The sequence below is a fragment of the Corythoichthys intestinalis genome, chromosome 13, assembly GCF_030265065.1.
Source record: "Corythoichthys intestinalis isolate RoL2023-P3 chromosome 13, ASM3026506v1, whole genome shotgun sequence".
Taxonomy (NCBI): Eukaryota; Metazoa; Chordata; class Actinopteri; order Syngnathiformes; family Syngnathidae; genus Corythoichthys; species Corythoichthys intestinalis.
Window position 1 is genome coordinate 23,197,025 of NC_080407.1, and position 17,994 is coordinate 23,215,018.

Below are 17,994 nucleotides of genomic sequence, written 5' to 3' on the forward strand. Positions count from 1 at the left end.
TGTTAATTCACAACGCAGAGAAGATATATCAATTGGTAGCACTACACACATTCACGATTCCACTACCCATCATGGTTCCACTTCCCATCATGCATTGGGGCATGGCTGGAGTATCATTTACTGAAAGCTCAACAAAAACACTTGATGGCAATATTTAGTCACAATATACAAAGTCACAAGTCATTCTATCCGTGGATCCCTCTCACAGAAAGAATGTTAATAATGTAAATGTCATCTTGAGGATTTATTGTCATAATAAACAAATACAGTATTTATGTATTGTATGTTGAATGTATACATTTGTCCGAGTTTTATTCATTTTTTTCTTAATGCATTGCCAAAATGTATATGATCGGGAAAAATTATTGAGAATGATTGGAATTGAATCAGGGGCAAAAAAAAGCAATCTGATCGGGAAATATCGGGATTGGCAGATACTCAAACTAAAACGATCGGGAACAAAAAAACATGATCGGAACAACCCTAATTAAGACCGAACTTGATCTCCCGGACATGCCATTGGGGCTACAGCGATGCCACCGTTCACTTTGCCCAAAACCACCAGAGGAGGCCAACCCGAGATCGGTGATACTTTGCTTTCTGGAGTTCAGGATGGAAGAGCTTGTGCTCCGTTCCGCATGGAACAAAAAAGACATCCGCTACAAAGGAAGGCGCATCTTCTTTGAACAGGACTTTACTGCCGACATACTGGCGAAGAGAAAGGCCTTCACGCCAGTCAGAAAAGCCCTGAAGGAAAAGAACATACGCTTCCAGACTCTTCATCCGGCGCGGCTTCGCGTTCACCTCGACACTAAATTCCTCGACACAAAATTGCGGGTAACCTGATAACATTATTCAATGTATACATCCCTTCCCGCAGTGATTGGACTTTTTACAAATATACTCTTGAGTTAATAATGAGGAAAAAGTCAAGGTACATTAATATGTGTGGAGATTTTAACATTGTGTTAAACACTTCACTTGACACTTCAAACGGCAAAGGTGACCATAAAATGATTAGAAGGAAGATGGCACTCCTCATGGAAGAGATAGGTGTAGTAGACGTATGGAGAGAGAATAACCCACGAAAAATGGAATGCATCCACTTCTCCCACCCTCATAACGTATACTCCCGATTGGACTATATTTTTATGTTTAAAAAAGATACAACACTAGTGAAAAGTTGTGAAATTGGAACCTCCACAATTTCAGACCATAACCCAGTTTCTGTTATTGTCTGTCTTAAAAGTGAGAAAAGATTTACTCTCTGGAGAATGAATAATAACATCTTGACTTGCTCAAATAGCAAAGATAAATTAATTTAATCAATTAAAGAATTCCTTGAATTTAATGATAATGATGAGCTCTCCCCGGTACCTTATTGGATGCACTTAAAGCAGTTATAAGAGGCAAAATTATAGCACTATCTACTTACCTGAAGATAAATAAAAACTGCAAATTAGCAGCCTTAGAGGAAAAATTGTTAAAACTCCAACAAGAGTATTTTTGATCATTGAAAACTGAAACAAAGATTGAAATACAAAACTTGAAAAAGGAAATAGATGATATTAACACTGCAGATGTACAAAAGAAAATTATATTTGCAAAACAGGAACATTACGAAGCTGGTGGAAGGTCTTTGAAATTGCTTTCTTATAAATTACGGAAACAACAAGCAGAGAGGACGATATGCAAAATTAGAAATCCTTTAAATAACCAAATAGAATTTGAACAAAACAAAATCAAAGTATGCTTTCAAAATTACTACAGAGATCTGTACTCTCAACCAAACATAGATAACCACGAACAAATAGATTCCTTTTTGGCACAGTTTGAACTACTAACTTTGACAAATGAACAGAATGTTAAACTCCTCGCAGCAATCACAAAAGAAGAGATTCAATGGGCTATTAAGAGGTTAAAAAATGGAAAAATGGCAGGAGCTGATGGATTTAGTCCCGAATGGTACAAAATAATGGAGATCCACCTGATACCAACTTTGCTTAAAACATTTAACTGGGTGAAGGAAAAAAAGGAAATCCCAAATTCATGGAGGGAAGCAATAATATCAGTATTGCCAAAAGAAGGGAAAGATGTATTAAATTGTAGTAGTTATCGCCCAATAAGTGTTCTAAATACGGATTATAGAATATTTACATCCATTCTTTCGAAACGATTAGAAACACTTTTACCGTCATTGATACACAAAAACCAAACTGGGTTGATAAATCACAGACAAACACAGGATAATATTAGGAGAGTTTTAAACATAGTGGAACATGTCTCTTATCAGAAACAAGAAACGCTGATTATTGGAGTGGACACAGAGAAGGCGTTTGACTCTGTTAGGTGGACCTTTTTATACATGGTATTAGACAAATTTAAATTTCACAAATCTGTAATTGATATAATTTCAGGAATAAACCATATGCTAGAATAAAATTAATGGGGACCTCAGGGAGTCAATCGTATTACACAGGGGAAACACACAAGGATGTAATCTTTTGGCATTTATTCGGGGTTATTTATTGAACCGTTAGGTCAATGGATGAGGCAAAGAAAAGATATCAAAGGAATTACGATGGCTGGTGAAGAACAAAAACTTGCTTTATACGCTGATGATTTCCTATTAACACTAACCCAACCTACACAAACATTACCAATAACAATAAAAGCACTAGAACAATATGGAACCTTTTCTGGTTATAAAATAAATGTAAATAAAACACAGGTATTAACTCTGAACTATTACCCACCCCAACATATTAAAGAGGAATATAAATGGAATTGGGATGCAGAAATGGTGAAATATTTAGGTATTATACTAAATAGAGACTTCTCAAAGATGTACGAGGTTAATTACAGACCTTTGAATGCCAAATTAAAAGCAGATCTCCTAAGATGGAATGCTGTGCCATTTATGGACCTCAATTCCGGAATCGACTTAATAAAAACAAATGTCCTCCCTCCACTGCTGTATTTATTTCAATGTTTACCGTTTTTAATAGCACAAAAACAATTTATGGAGTGGCACAAAATGATATCAAGGTTTATATGGATGGGCAAAAAGCCTAGGATAAAATACTCTGCGTTACAACTGAAGAAGGATAAGGGGGGTAGAAACCTTCCTTGTGTACGTGAATATTTTTTTGCTGCCCAATTGAGAACACTTGTTTGTGTGTGCTCCCTGGTTTACACATCAGGTTGGAAAGATCTTGAGGAGAAAACAAGACAAAATATCCCATTGAAAGCTCTATTGCTTGACGCAAAATTACAGCAGGCAAATAGCTTTAAGCAAAAACTTTCCAGTACTATGTTTGTAGCATTAAACGAAATTATTAAAATATGCAATTTGGAAAGAGAAACAAAATTTAAAGATGGTGCGCCTATGACTCAGAATTCACCCCCAATAAATATGATGACAGATTCAAATTCTGGATTTCAAAACGATAAACAGATTATAAATCATTTACCCACGAGGGGACACCTCAATCATTTGAAGTTTTAAAACAAAGACATGGTTTGGGTTCTGATGACTTTTTCAGGTATTTACAGGTCAGGCACTACATAAATCAAAACATCAAAATTAAATGTTGCTGAAGGTTTTTTACAAACATTTATAACTCTAACGAAATCACCTCACCCAACAAGAATACTTTCTAAATTATATAACAGTGTACTGGTGAGTAAAGGGAGGAGCACACACTATGTGAAGGAGAAATGGGAAAAAGAAGGGAGGGTTATTATTACAGAAAAAGAATGGACTGATACATGTAAAACAAAATGGATTACTACTAGGTCAAACATCTGGCGTGAATTTTGTTGGAAGAACACAATGAGGTTTTTTGCTACACTGGTTCAGAAAAACTATCAAGGGACGGGAGATGCATGTTGGAGATGCAGCAGCAGAAGAGCAAACCATTTCCATATATTCTGGGAATGCGTTGTTATACAAAAATACTGGTTGGACATTCATTATCTTCTACAAAAGATTTTTAATTTTGACATCCCCATGTCCTTTGTTACCATGTACTTATGTAAAATAAATGTACAACAAATTAGCTATAATGAAAAGAAACTCATCCACATTCTATTGGCTGCAAGCAAAGCAAGGACTGGATTGACGTAGTTCGAGAGATTTTCATTATGGAGAGGATCTCCTACGCACTAAAATTACAACTGGACATGTTTTACTTGATGTGGACAAAATGGACAGAATACGTTAAGCCTGTACGAAATGATTTTGGTTAATACAGTGCCTTGCAAAAGTATTCGGCCCCCTTGAACCTTGCAACCTTTCGCCACATTTCAGGCTTCAAACAAAGATATAAAATTTTAATTTTTTGTCAAGAATCAACAACAAGTGGGACACAATCGTGAAGTGGAACAAAATTTATTGGATAATTTAAACTTTTTTAACAAATAAAAAACTGAAAAGTGGGGCGTGCAATATTATTCGGACCCCTTGCGTTAATACTTTGTAGCGCCACCTTTTGCTCCAATTACAGCTGCAAGTCGCTTGGGGTATGTTTCTATCAGTTTTGCACATCGAGAGACTGACATTCTTGCCCATTCTTCCTTGCAAAACAGCTCGAGCTCAGTGAGGTTGGATGGAGAGTGTTTGTGAACAGCAGTCTTCAGCTCTTTCCACAGATTCTCGATTGGATTCAGGTCTGGACTTTGACTTGGCCATTCTAATACCTGGATACGTTTATTTTTGAACCATTCCATTGTAGATTTGGCTTTATGTTTCTGATCATTGTCCTGTTGGAAGATAAATCTCCGTCCCAGTCTCAGGTCTTGTGCAGATACCAACAGGTTTTCTTCCAGAATGTTCCTGTATTTGGAGGCATCCATCTTCCCTGTCCCTGCTGAAGAAAAGCAGGCCCAAACCATGATGCTGCCACCACCATGTTTGACAGTGGGGATGGTGTGTTCAGGGTGATGAGCTGTGTTGCTTTTACGCTAAACATATCGTTTTGCATTGTGGCCAAAAAGTTCAATTTTGGTTTCATCTGACCAGAGCACCTTCTTCCACATGTTTGGTGTGTCTCCCAGGTGGCTTGTGGCAAACTTTAAACGAGACTTTTTATGGATATCTTCGAGAAATGGCTTTCTTCTTGCCACTGTGCAGTGTACGACTGATTGTTGTCCTATGGACAGACTCTCCCACCTCAGCTGTAGATCTCTGCAGTTCATCCAGAGTGATCATGGGCCTCTCGGCTGCATCTCTGATCAGTTTTCTCCTTGTTTGAGAAGAAAGTTTGGAAGGACGGCCAGGTCTTGGTAGATTTGCAGTGGTCTGATGCTCCTTCCATTTCAATATGATGGCTTGCACAGTGCTCCTTGAGATGTTTAAAGCTTGGGAAATCTTTTTGTATCCAAATCCGGCTTTAAACTTCTCCACAACAGTATCTCGGACCTGCCTGGTGTGTTCCTTGGTTTTCATAATGCTCTCTGCACTTTAAACAGAACCCTGAGACTATCACAGAGCAGGTGCATTTATACGGAGACTTGATTACACACAGGTGGATTCTATTTATCATCATCGGTCATTTAGGACAACATTGGATCATTCAGAGATCCTCACTGAACTTCTGGAGTGAGTTTGCTGCACTGAAAGTAAAGGGGCCGAATAATATTGCACGCCCCACTTTTCAGTTTTTTTATTTGTTAAAAAAGTTTAAATTATCCAACAAATGTTGTTCCACTTCACGATTGTGTCCCACTTGTTGTTGATTCTTGACAAAAAAATTAAATTTCATATCTTTATGTTTGAAGCCTGAAATGTGGCGATAGGTTGCAAGATTCAAGGGGGCCGAATACTTTTGCAAGGCACTGTATATGCTTATACATAACAATTTCTTTCATGTAAAAAATATGGCGAAGTAATAGGTTCCCTGCTCCTCGGTTTTTGTTTTTACTTTATTTATTTATTTATTTTTGTGTGTGTGAAATTTTGTTTGTAAAAAAACAGGAAACGCAGAAGAAAACTAAAAAAAAAAAAAAATGTCTGGTATGTTGAAAGAACAATAAAAAACAATAAATGTGAAAAAAAAAAAACGTATTGCAAGCATTATTGAAGCAAAAAAGATTCATACATGCATTCGTGTTGGTATATATATATATATATATATATATATATATATATATATAAAAAGAAATTGTCCTCATATTTACGCATTCATGTTTGTATTTAGGCATTAGTATCCGTAACCACCAAATTCTGACTTCAGATTTTTTTTTGTGAGTGCGTAAATACAACTCTCTTTTCGACGACTAGGAATCTTTTCATGTGGACTAATTCAAGTTTACTGTTACGAATCAAAAGCGTTGAACGCCGTGCCGTTGGTCTCGGGGAAAACGAATCGAACCCAGAAACGGCACATAACTATTAACGGTAATAATAACGGCGCATACGCCAAAAAAACAAAAATGGCTGACTGCAGTGTTTTGCGTGGAGCTAACCTGTCAGTTTGAAGCAATGAATCACTGGTGAAGTCAAAAACGTGCTTGTCTAATATTTATTGAATATAAGCATTTGATTCTGACTTAATGAAATGATTAGACTAATAACCCAATGACCGTAATTTTCGGAGAACAAGGCGCACCTGACGATAAGCCGCCACCCATGAAAGTTTGACACAAAAAAGGCGTTTGTTCATAGATAAGCCGCACAGGACTATAAATCACAGTTGCTCTCACTGTTTTTGAGATATTTACACCAAAAAATATTAACCGGGAACACTTCATGTGACAGCGGCATCATAACACTGTCATAAGATCAAGTGAACCTCCATGAAGCTTTGAACAAATTGGCTGCAAAGCTTCATTTCTTCAAGAAGCTTTATTTGGCAATCACTGTTCCCTTGGGGGAGACAATCAACCTCTGCTGCCACTTGCTGTCAACACTGTTGTCCACCAACCTTCCTCCTAGCATGCATTACAGCGCTACAGGTGGAAATAACAATCAAAATTCATGTTCTGTGCTAATTTTTTCTTCAGTTGCTGTTCCAGTCGTTTCATGAATTGCTAGTTATGGTATTTAGTAACACTTCATTTGACAATGGCACCATAAAACTGTCATAAGACTAAGTATGACATGACACAAGGCCTGTCGCGATAACAAATTTTACTGGGCGATAAATTGTCTCATAAATTATTGCGATATTCAATATTATTGCGCCCCCCAACCCCCCAATTTTTTTTAACCATTTTACAATAGCACGGTAAGAATACAGTATATATTGATAATACTAGAGCTGAAACGAGTACTCGAGCAACTCGAGTTTAAAAACTGATCCGAGTAATTTTATTCACCTCGAGTAATCGTTTATTTTGACAGCTCTAAGCATCACGTTTTGCTCAGACTACTTCTAATGCGGGACAACGCGCTGTCACGTGCGGAGAGGAAGCAGGTAAAAAAAAAAATTACTGCAGCCGACAGCCGCCACAAACGACGTCGACATTGCTAAATACTAGCCCGCACGATGCTACGTTGGTAGCCTGGTACACCAGACTCAACGCTGTTCCAGCTATTGAGTCTGGCCACCCTTCCCACGGAAACAATTTCCAGGGCGGAGCAAGCCACAGCATACAGACAGCGGAGTGGACCAATCAGCGACGGGCAGACGTGACGTTAGAAAAATGGCGACTTCAGGATGACGGACTTGCGCGCGGAAGTAAACATACGAAGAGAGCGGAGTTTATTCGACATGGCTAGCGCGAGACAGATTGTTGTCAGTGACTCGTGTCGATGTGTTTTTGGTCATTTAAAACTGATTTTACCGTGGATTGGAACATATTCTCGGCTCTGCCGTTCACCGTCTGTGTTGCTGAAGGGACGACTGTCGACGCGCAAGAGTGACGTTGCTTGTGAAGAACACGTGACGCAAATAAACGAATCTGATTTGTCGATTGATTTTGTATCTGCTCGAAAAGGCCGTTAATGGGAGGGGTTCCAGACTATTTCTCTCAGTGTTTGAAAAATACAGGGAGAATAGTCTGGCAGAGCCAGGCTACTACGTTGGTACAGGTAGCGTCTGATAAGTCTCATAGAGATCACATGTATGTTGAACTAGATGCGAAATGACAGACTCGGCCGCGTCTGGGCAGCGTTAGTAAACAGCCGCCATCTTAGAGCAGTAGAGCGCTAAGCGCTAATAAAGAGCGCTAAGCGCTAATAAATAAGATTAATGTTACTGCCGCTACTAGCTCACGTAACGTTAGCCCTGCGGAGGGCTAGGTTTCAATTAATTATGACCACTGTCGATGCGTGGCTAACGTGTCTTACATACAGGCTTTAACATAACATAGCATTGTGGAGTGATGAGAGTGTAAAATAAAAACTTAATCATGCTAACTATCAATTTTAGCTCAGTAGTCATTGCTGGATAAAACACCAAGTAGCACTGGTCCCTAATGTGCTCCAATACAGCCTGTATCATACATTTATTTTGAACACTGCAAAAACTCAAAATCCTATCAGGACTTACAGTTTAGACTAACTTAAAACTTAACTAGAACTTAAAAATGGCTTGACACAAAGAGAAATTCAATTGAAACACGTGGGAAAAAATCCTAACTTTTAAGTGATGTGTGTTATCAAGCGTAACGGCATTTTTAGGTAAGATATATATATATATATATTCTTTTAATAAGATCTAAAAGTTTTTTGAGTGAAAGCGGTGAATTGGTCTTTTTTTTTTTAATTCTAGTTACATCTGAGATGCAATATTTGGCTGTTTTCAACAATATACATCGAAAATAAAGACCTTGATTGACTGAAAATGGTTCAAGATGAGATGAAATGTCTTGTTTTCCCATGTATATTTATAATTGCTCTTCACCTAAAAATATATTTGTTTTATCCGATTACTCGATTAATCGATAGAATTTTCAGTCGATTACTCGATTACTAAAATATTCGATTGCTGCAGCCCTAAATAATACTCAGTAATATTAAGTACACCCATTTAAACACAATAAACGTTTACTCCTAAATTAAAAGATACTTTTAAAGAAATCCCAACTAAAAACAATAGACCATGCCTAATAAAGGTGTGCAAAATTTCCGATTCTTAGATAATTCGCGATTCGGCCGTGGAAGATTCGAGAACGATTCACAAACATCCAAATTCCGATTATTGAAATACGCCAAGTAAAGCGGAAGTACAACACACTCAGCGCGCCGCGCGGTCTTCAGGGCACAACGAGGAAGAATGCAGCGAGAGAAGCTAAACATCATGCTTCTCATTACCCGGCCCCTCGGGTAATGCCAATGCTCAACTCACGGCTCTAGCTCAACTCATGCCACGAGATAAAAAAAACACAACATACCTGACTGCTGCCGAAAAGCTGCTACAAAGTACGTCATCCACATAATGTAATGGTAGATATCATTTATATAGGACTAGATGCACCACTGATTCAGTAGCCTGAGCAGCACATCTACAAAAAGATGGCGGCCGTTAGTAAACGGCCGCCATCTTAAAGCAGTACACTTCCCTGCAAGGCTGTTGTAGCGAACGTTCCAAGCAAACCTAATTAATAAACCTTTTTATCTAAAATACTCCTAAATCGGTAAAATATTGACTTGAATCTATCTTTAAAATAGTTTTAAAACTTTCACAAGTCGAAAGTAGACAAAAGGGAAATTATGGAATAACGGGAGCAATTTTAACAACTTTAACAGTTGATTCACAACATTAAATTAATTGAATGTAGTTTAAAGCTTCTGCTACAGAATGGGGACTGGAGTTTTTTATTTACTGTTAATTTTGTATATTTGTTTACTGCTAAATGTTAACTTCATTCATTCATTTTCCATGCCGCTTATTCCTCACGAGGGTCGCGGAGGTGCTGGAGCCTATCCCAGCTAACTTCGGGCAGTAGGCAGGGGACACCCTGAATTGGTTGCCAGCCAATCGCAGGTCACAAGGAGACACACAACCATTCACGCACACACTCACACCTATGGACAATTTAGAGTGTTCAATCAGCCTACCATGCATGTTTTTGGGATGTGGGAGGAAACCGGAGTTCCCGGAGGAAACCCACGCAGGCACGGGGAGAACATGCAAACTCCACACAGGAAGGCCGAAGCCCGGGATTGAACCCTTGATCTCAGAACTGTGAGGCAGACGTGCTAACCACTCAGCCACCGTGCCGCCTAAATGTTAACTTGATACTGAAATAGTAGTTTGGTTTAGCCTGAGAGGATTTTTGAACAATTTTGGAACTAATGTACAAAACATTTAATTTAATTTAAAAAAAAAGAAGAAAAAAAAAAGAAAAAAAAAAAAGAAAAAAAAAGGAGGGCGGCATGCATCAATAATCGTTTTATAATCGAATCGGAGCCTCTGAATCGTAATCGTAATCGAATCGTTATGTGCCCAAAGATTCCCAGCTCTAATGGCTAAAATCCCAACAAAAAACAATAGACCATGCCTCTTTTAAGTAAAAGACAACAATATCAATGCCACACAGAAACACAGAATAAATAAAATGTGTTTTTCAAGTGCCCGTTCAGACTACCATTGTTCATGGAGCCCGTTCTAGTATCACGCATACGCACTAATTCGTAGTCCGAGATGCGCTCAGCAAAGTGACCGCATGCGCAGAAGCATCAAAACAAATTACACATGCTAGCTGTATGTCATTCCAGGGTGATCATATTTTGATCTCCAAAAAGATGACACAAATAACAGACATTAATAATCCCCATTTAGTCCTTTATTCAAAGTTTACATGGACTGATAGAACTCATACACGCACGCACATACCCTTGACTTGTGTGCGTGACATGACGTGGGTGTGTCAATTTGCCCCGTCTTGGCCATGTAAGTAATACTGAAATATTGCTCATTCGGCGTATAGAATGAAAATCCTTTTCTTCATTTTTTTTTGTGACTCTGGTCAAGCCCGCTTCGTGCATAAAAGCAGAGTTCAAGCTAGAAGCTAATGCACAGCTACATCGCTCCCGTCCTGCCTGCCGCTTTCGCTTTGCTGACGTCATTGCTGCATGAACTTCGATTCGAGAGACTTGAAAGTTCAGACTGCCAGCCACATTCTGGAAAAATGTGGCCCAGATCGGATTTAGACCACATACGAAAGTGACCCAGATCGGATTTGAAATGGTCCAGTTCTAAGCGACTTGTTACGTTCAGACCGTCAACTTTAATGCCTTACTCGAATCCGAAAAACACGAAAAAATCAGATTCATGCATTAAGACCTGTAGTATGAACGTAGCCTCAGGCTAGGTTCAAATGTGTAAAACGAACATACCCAGAAGTCAATAAAACAGAGTGAATCCTCATCACAGCATATTGCGCTGTTGGTAACAAGTAGAGTTGTCCCGACTAGTCGACATAGTCGACGTCATCGATGACGTAAATCCGTCGACGAGCACAACATCCCGTCGACGGTTAATGAAGGGTTAAAAAAATATATGCGTGGAAAGTTAGAATATCGGATGCTCTGTTTGCAAGCGGGGAAAGCGGCACAAAGCCAAAAAAAAGCGCACCAGAGTGTCCAAAACATTGCCTTATTTCAAAGAAACAAAGGAGAGTACACTCTTCTGTCCTGTCTCTTCAATGCCAAGCTTGGCTGCACGTCGGCCGTGAATAAACACCTCAAGCGCCTTCACGCAGTTTATAATTTTTTTTTTTTTCATTTTTTGTACACCAGAGGGTGCTGTCGCCTGACTAAATAATAATGTTTCATTGACAATGGGCCTATAAGTGCTATTATTATTGTTCTTAATGCTAATTGAAAGGTTTATTTCATGTTATGGTTTATTTTATGGTATAGAAAATTATATAAGGTTAAAAGGTCATAAATATATACAGTATATACAGTGATTGCACTCAAGGGAGAGATTGTCAATGATAAGGTAATAAATTAAGGTAAGGGCAATTCATATAGGCAATTCATTGATATATAAATAAGGTTTAAAAGGAAAAAGGTGAAAAGTTTTTGTTAATTTCTAATTGTGTTGCTTTATTTGTGTGCACCGTAGCTCTTACAGTGTGTTTACATCAAGGATGGAATAAAAGTTGTAAACCATCAGTTTAAGAGACCATCTTTTCAATCGGGATGCTACACTAGTTAATTCTATCAGCATTTGAACTCATTGTTTATTTGTGATTTATTATTGTTATTTACGTGTTTATTTGTACTCTAATAAATAATTTGAGTGTTCCAATATGTTTTTTGTGAATTGATAAGTGTCAACAAAAATTTCATTGCTAAATTAGTGAAAAAAAAAAAAAAAAAAATTACTAGATTAGTCGACTAATCGTGAAAATAGTCGGCTGACTAATCGGGAGAAAATTAGTCGTTTGGGACAGCCCTAGTAACAAGGGAGCCGAACTTTTAACAGCACGTCCGCCGCACATCTGCTACACGCGGGCGCGCGCACGCACGCACGTGAGGCGATAAATCGCAGCGGGAAAATGATCGCCTTCATTTTCATGTACCGTGCGGTAAATGGAATCATTGCATATTGCGACAGGCTTACATGACACTGCTATAAATGTTATTCAATGCTCCGGCAAATGATCACACTTTTGAATGGATGTAAAAGATCCGGGCTGGACCGTAAATGGAGTTAGTGACATAATTTGCCGGATAACACTTAATGACATCTGTCATATGCACTCATTAACGCCCGTGATAGTGTCATGTCATAATTATGACAGTCTTACGGCAGGTTTATGACGTCACTGTCAAATAAAGTGTTTCCTATTAACCTAATAAATCAACAAATAAGCCGCGTTGGACTGTAAGCCGAAGGATTCAAAATAAGGGAAAAAATGTAGCGGCTTGTAGTCCGAAACAGTGACGTGCGGTGAGGTTCATGGTTGGTGAGGCACTGACTCCTTTAGTGTCAGATTTCCAAATATATAAACCAAAAAGGGTAGCTTATTCAATTGGCTACTGGTTATTTCATATCTCATCAGCATTCGTCACAAAACACGCACACACGGTACATATTATCAATACGTAAAAGTAAGAAAATAACATGCATTTGCTCTACACCCTCAATGTGTTGGCCGTCGCCATTCTATAATTCATGCAACATAAATGAGAGTAAAGAGTGGTGTACAAAACCACAGAATTCAATTCTGACCTTTAGTGGAATATTCCGTTGTTTTTAAAACTTTTAATTCTGAAACTTTATTCAATTTATTACAGATTGCTAAACAAAAAGTGTGAAAAGAAAAACAAAGAATATTTTATTTAAGGCCAAAATTTAGTTTTTAAATATTCTATAGTATTTTTCTTGGTCTAAGCTTTTTTTTTTTTTTTTTTTTTTTTTTAAATAAGATTGAAATGAAAACTGTTTGTGGTCTTGCACCTGTCCTTCACCACAAAAACCAGCGTTACTTTGGAAGGGCATAGGTTTGGTCTCAACATTCGTAGGGACTATATAACAGCATAACCTGCATGTAGGTACACTTTTTGCTGGGGACGGGACATTAATTAGACCAAACAGATTGGATGAAGGGGGCAAAGGGCCACATTTCTCATGTATATGAACCTAATTAATTAATAGGCAAAATGATCAATGCAAAATAAATCCTTATCTACTGATAATAACTTTTACGTGCATTGGTTCAGATGATACACTGTTCGATTCAAACCTTTGTTTTCAAAAAATACTAAAGAAACATTTTGAAAACTTCCTGAATAAATGTCTGGTTTTTATAAGCAAACATAAACATAGTGAAAATGATTCACTTAATAATGGTAGGGTCAATTCTATCCTTACAACATATGGAACTATTGAAAGATCTAAATTCTCTATATAACTGAACATTATATCATGCAAAAAAGGTAAGGTTGCTTAAAAGTTGGTGGGGACAATTTTAGCATGCTGAAAAGTTGGTAGTGCTATGTCCCTACCGTCCCTATGCAAACCGACGCCCTTTTAGTAAAAGTCCTCCTTATTTTCCTTTACTTTAAAAAAATCTCTCCGCCTCAATGGAGAGGATTGCTTCAATTAGATCGTTCTGTGTTCTATTTGACAAGCCAGAAAACACAGTGGATGTGTCCAAATGTCTAGCTAACCTTTCATCTTTCTCAGCAAAACCATGTAATCGTTCTACATATGTGCCACGTTTAGAAGAGCTACACGCTCATCGTTACCACGAAATGTTAACTCCTGTTTAGCTAGGATGCAGGTTGCATTAATGAGGTTTTTCAAACTCTTTTCTTTACCTTCGCATTGAGGATGCTACCGTTGAGCTTCCGCTGTTCGTCAAAGCCAAATCGATCCTTGAGCTTCCAAAAGTTTTTAAAGCAAACAGGCTTTGAATGTGAGTGGTCGAGCTCTCATGTTTGCTGAGGCTTCGTGGTATTTTTTTAATGTCACAATTAGGAGTGGGAACCTCAGGGCACCTCACGATACGATACGATTCGCGATACAAGGCTCACGATAACGATTATATCAAGATACAGCAATTATCGATATATTGGTCAGAAATTGGATACATGACATTCTACGATACAACTGTTGAAACGAAAAAAAATATATATATATTTAAAAATAGAAAAAATACTGTTTAAGTCATTTATTAAACAGTGACACCTTTTCTGTGCAACATTGCTGTAAAATATAAATCTACTGCAAACTGTGCCCCTGCACATATAGAGGAAACCAACCACGACCACTGATATCGCTTGGAGAGATCATGATGAATGGCACCCTTAATTTCTTTAAAGTTTTAAATCTTTAAAAAAATAAATAAATAAAAAGTGCCGTAGGTGTCAGCAGTTGAGCTTGGAGTGGGGCAATGATAAAATTGGTGGGTCTTTTCTTCGTATATGACCTTTGTTGCTTGGTTTGAGCACTTCCGCTATCTGCTTCAGCATTTAAGAGGTCAGACTTGCTCAGTCACAGTCTTCCTCACCTTAAAAACAACAAAATAAAACAAAAAATATTAGATACTTCATAGCGTTTGAGTTGAAATCCTGATTTTTTTTGTGTTGGAAGTATTGAATTAAAAAAAATATGAATTGAATGTATAAAAATCAAAAATTCAATAATTACCTATTTTTAATATGTAGGCTACATTAATTATCATGCACATCACTTCATATATCTTGGAACCTATTCAAACCATTTTTATAGCTTATTGTATCCAAATGACAGTAATAACAGTTTGTGTAGCTCCCGCCTGACTTTATTTATTTTTACCCAGTCGCCCTCCCACGAACCAAATCCCCATCTACCTGCGATACATTACCGACATAATCTACTTTTAACATTAAACTGGCAAAGTGGTTTTCTCCTTTGTGCCCAAAAACACTCATCCAAACCCTAGCCCTTGCGGCTAAGCCAAGCTGCTAGCTTGCCCGGCTAGCCCACCCGGCTGCTAGCTTCAATCCTCCTGACGCCTGTCCAATCTCATCGGGCCCATCTTTTGTGGGCCCGCGCCGGTAAGTGCTGTCTCCTGTCGACCCGAGTTAGCCCCAGCGACGTTCACCCTCTCGGCGCCGTGGACCCCTTGTTTGGGGTCCTCGCGCGTAAGTTTTGCCCCTTCCCACTTAGCTAGCAACCACACTGCTAGCTTACGTCACTCTGCGTCATCCTCTACGTCGTTTCTGCCGGAGCCTGTTTTTCCCCTCTCCTCAGATCTCATCTCTCCAATGGGTCCGCTTACCTCGCCTCCCGATTGCAGCAACTGTCTTCTGAAATCCAAGATGATCGCCGAACTCGAACGCCGTATCTCCGATCTTCACTGGATCAGGAAAGAAGAGGATCGCCTTGATTCGGTGATCGCGTTCGGCCCTGGTCCCCCCGGATCTTCTGTCGACCTAAACTCCACGATCCCACTGCCTCGCCTTTCTACTGTCAGCTCCACCATCCATGTAACCCCACCAGCGACCGCAAAACAATACGTCGTCTCCGGCCCGGTGATCTCCGCCATCCATCCCACCTCCCCCCCAGCTCCGATCCAGCAGCCCTGCATTACTCCTAAACCCCTGACTGCTCCATCCGTCTCAACTGCTTCTCGGCTACCTTTGCCTCACCCGGCTCCGCTCTACCCCCCAGACGATGACTTTTGGCTAGTGCGTGGGGCCAGGCCAAAACGAGCGACCAAGAAGCCCACACTTATCCGCAACCCAAACCATAAAACCACAAAAAGTTCTACCCCTTCCCAAAAATTTCGGTCCCCAGTCCAACCAAACCGACCTGCACCCACGATTGAACTAAAAAATAGATTCGACATCCTCAGCTCCGTCGATTTCCCCCTGCTTTCCATTACTCCAATCTGCCGTTCTCCACGCCGCACTGAAATTTCTACTTCCAATATTACTTACCAACCTCCAAACCCTCACAACACTCAGTTGATAACGTCCTCTGACGCGACATCTCCTCGCCCCTCGCCCCCACGACGGCTACCCCACCTAGGGAAACAGCGCTCGCCTCCCTCTCGGCCCCGCACACTTTTTCCGCCAACCACTGCTATCATTGGAGACTCTCTTATTAAACATACCCGTTTTCTTAACTCCACAACTTACTGCTACCCCGGCGCAAAGATCGCAAAAATCAACGACGTCATACCAAATTTAATTTGTAGTCTCCCTCAATCCATCAGTCGCCTCATCCTACACGTCGGAAGCAACGACACAGCTCGGGGCGCGTTCGATTCGCTCCGGCGTGACTTTATCGAGCTGTTCAATAACCTTAACAACTGCGGTAAATCTATCTATATTAGCGGACCTATCCCCACTCTTGGACTCGGCGTGCAGCATTTTAACAGTCTTTTACAGCTGCACTCATGGCTGCTAGCCGCTTGCACTTTTTACGACTTTATTTTTATTGACAATTTTAATACATTTCAAAACCGCCCTTCTTTTTATCTTTCCGATGGCCTACATTTGAGTACGCTGGGCACCGGCGTGCTCGCAGCTAACTTTCACTACTTCGTTCAGACTGCTAATCAGAAATCCCATCCCGACCATGCATGACAATTGGCCAACTGTGCGCTCCACTGCCCCACCCATTTTTGCGGCTTTTCTCCCACTCGCTCTCCTCCTCTCTCCTCTCAATGCGCTGCTGCCCCTGCCCCTTCCTTTCCGACCCCATTGCCTTCGCATTCTCCCTCTCTCTCTTTCGCTGCACCGTCACAGCATACCACTGGCCCTAGCTCCCCCACCTGGAACTTTTCGCCATTACACTCCCACACTATTGTTTTTCCAATTCCAACCATTATTAGTGTAAGACCCACGCGTGCCCATCCTACCCGCAAAAGAGCAAACATCAACAACCTATCCCATATTAAATTAATGCCTCAGATCCTTCCTCATAAGCACACTGATACCAGTATTAAATTCGGCTTGCTCAACATTCGCTCTCTCTCAAATAAAGACCATCTTATTCATGACCTCATAGGTGACCATAAACTGGATATTCTCTGTCTAACCGAAACATGGCAGCAGCCCAAGGATTTCACCCCACTGAATCAGTCTCCTCCACCTGGTTTCACCTACACGTGTCAACCACGTCACTTTGGTCGTGGTGGCGGTATTGCATCCATCTACCGTGATAACTGGAGGTTGCTACCTGTACCTGATAGCCCCATTCTCACATCTTTTGAATACTCCGCCTCACTCTTGCCTGGTCATTCTCCCACAACAATTACCACTATATACCGGCCGCCTAAACCTAACAAGGATTTTCTACTTGATTTTTCACAACTGGTCATCCATCTTTTTTCCCTCTGTCAACTATTATCATCCTTGGCGAATTCAACATTCATCTTGACAATCAAAATAATCCCTTCACAAAAGATTTCATCTCTTGCCTTGACAGCCTCGGTTTAACACAATGCATCAACTTTCCCACTCACAACAAAGGACACATTTTGGACTTGGTTTGCTGCTCTGGCTCCACCCCTCCTGACTGCACCCCCCACCCATTACTATACTCTGACCACTCCCTAGTTACTTTCAGTCTCAAGATCCCCTATTCAAAAATTATC

At 39.8% G+C, this 17,994-nt stretch overlaps 1 protein-coding gene across 4 annotated transcripts in view; it reads right to left on the reverse strand.

Annotated features, from left to right (window-relative positions):
• The window catches only part of LOC130928063 (gastrula zinc finger protein XlCGF57.1-like), a 64,221-nt gene that overhangs the window by 33,749 nt on the left and 12,478 nt on the right, over positions 1 to 17,994 (reverse strand). Inside the window, exon 3 of one of the 4 annotated variants that reach the window (XM_057854277.1) lies at positions 14,646 to 14,916. The exons of the other annotated variants lie outside the window; for them this stretch is intronic. Within the exon in view, the coding sequence (XP_057710260.1) occupies positions 14,897 to 14,916 (20 nt within the window). The 3' untranslated portion in view covers positions 14,646 to 14,896. Of the gene's footprint in view, positions 1 to 14,645; positions 14,917 to 17,994 lie in introns of those variants that run through there. 4 annotated transcript variants of the gene reach the window in all.